The sequence below is a fragment of the Condylura cristata genome, unplaced genomic scaffold (genome assembly GCF_000260355.1).
Source record: "Condylura cristata isolate star-nosed mole 26May11 unplaced genomic scaffold, ConCri1.0 scaffold00032, whole genome shotgun sequence".
In the NCBI taxonomy this organism is placed as follows: domain Eukaryota; kingdom Metazoa; phylum Chordata; class Mammalia; order Eulipotyphla; family Talpidae; genus Condylura; species Condylura cristata.
Window position 1 is genome coordinate 102274 of NW_004567133.1, and position 694 is coordinate 102967.

General features: G+C 59.8%; 1 protein-coding gene across 1 annotated transcript in view; it reads right to left on the reverse strand.

Moving 5' to 3' along the window:
• Nucleotides 1–694, reverse strand: part of ZAN (zonadhesin) — a 52205-nt gene that overhangs the window by 9490 nt on the left and 42021 nt on the right. The window contains exon 37 of the mRNA XM_012731625.1: nt 340–481. Coding sequence (XP_012587079.1) covers nt 340–481 — 142 coding nt within the window. The remainder of the gene's footprint in view (nt 1–339; nt 482–694) is intronic.

Genomic DNA, 694 nt, shown 5'->3' on the forward strand with positions numbered 1-694 from the left:
AGCCACACTGGGTCTTGGGCACACAACGCTTCTCACTGAGCATGAATCCAGGCTTACAAATGCAGCCCTCCCGGCAGGTGGAGGGGGCTGGGCTGCCTTTGCAATTATTTTCTGGGTCCTGACATGAAGGTAAGCAGGAGGGCATGCAGGCTGTGTAGCTGCTGTTGGCCGGGCATTGCTGACCTGCGGAGGAGGAGGAGAGCGGGTCACAGCTAGTGGGTCTGAGGCCACAGAGCAGGCAGTGATGAGAGGCGCCTTGTGCCATGGCACTGGCCCGCCCCATGCCAGCCCTCAGCCTTCCTGCCCTGCCTGCTGTCCACCTTCCCAAGCCCCTCTTACCATATGGTTCACAGGTTTCCCTGCCAGCGGTTTTGGCCTGGCAGTGGGACCCAGCGGGGCAGGTGAAGGGCTGGCACTGGATGGCTCCTGCTGTGCAGACACAGCTCTGAGTGCAGCGGCTGGTGAGCCATGTCTTCCCTGCCTGCACACGCCACAGGAAGAAGAGGGAATTAGGGCAAGGGGTGTGGGGCTCAGACATATGTTTCATCCTCCTTACACCAACGTTAGGGCCTAGGCCTGCTCTCTGACTGCCTTCTCAGCACTGCTCAGAGCAGAAGGTGCCCTCTTCCCCCTTCTGTCCTATGCCACTGCCCATTGGCTTGGTGTCTCACACGTGTAGTTCAGGACACACTAC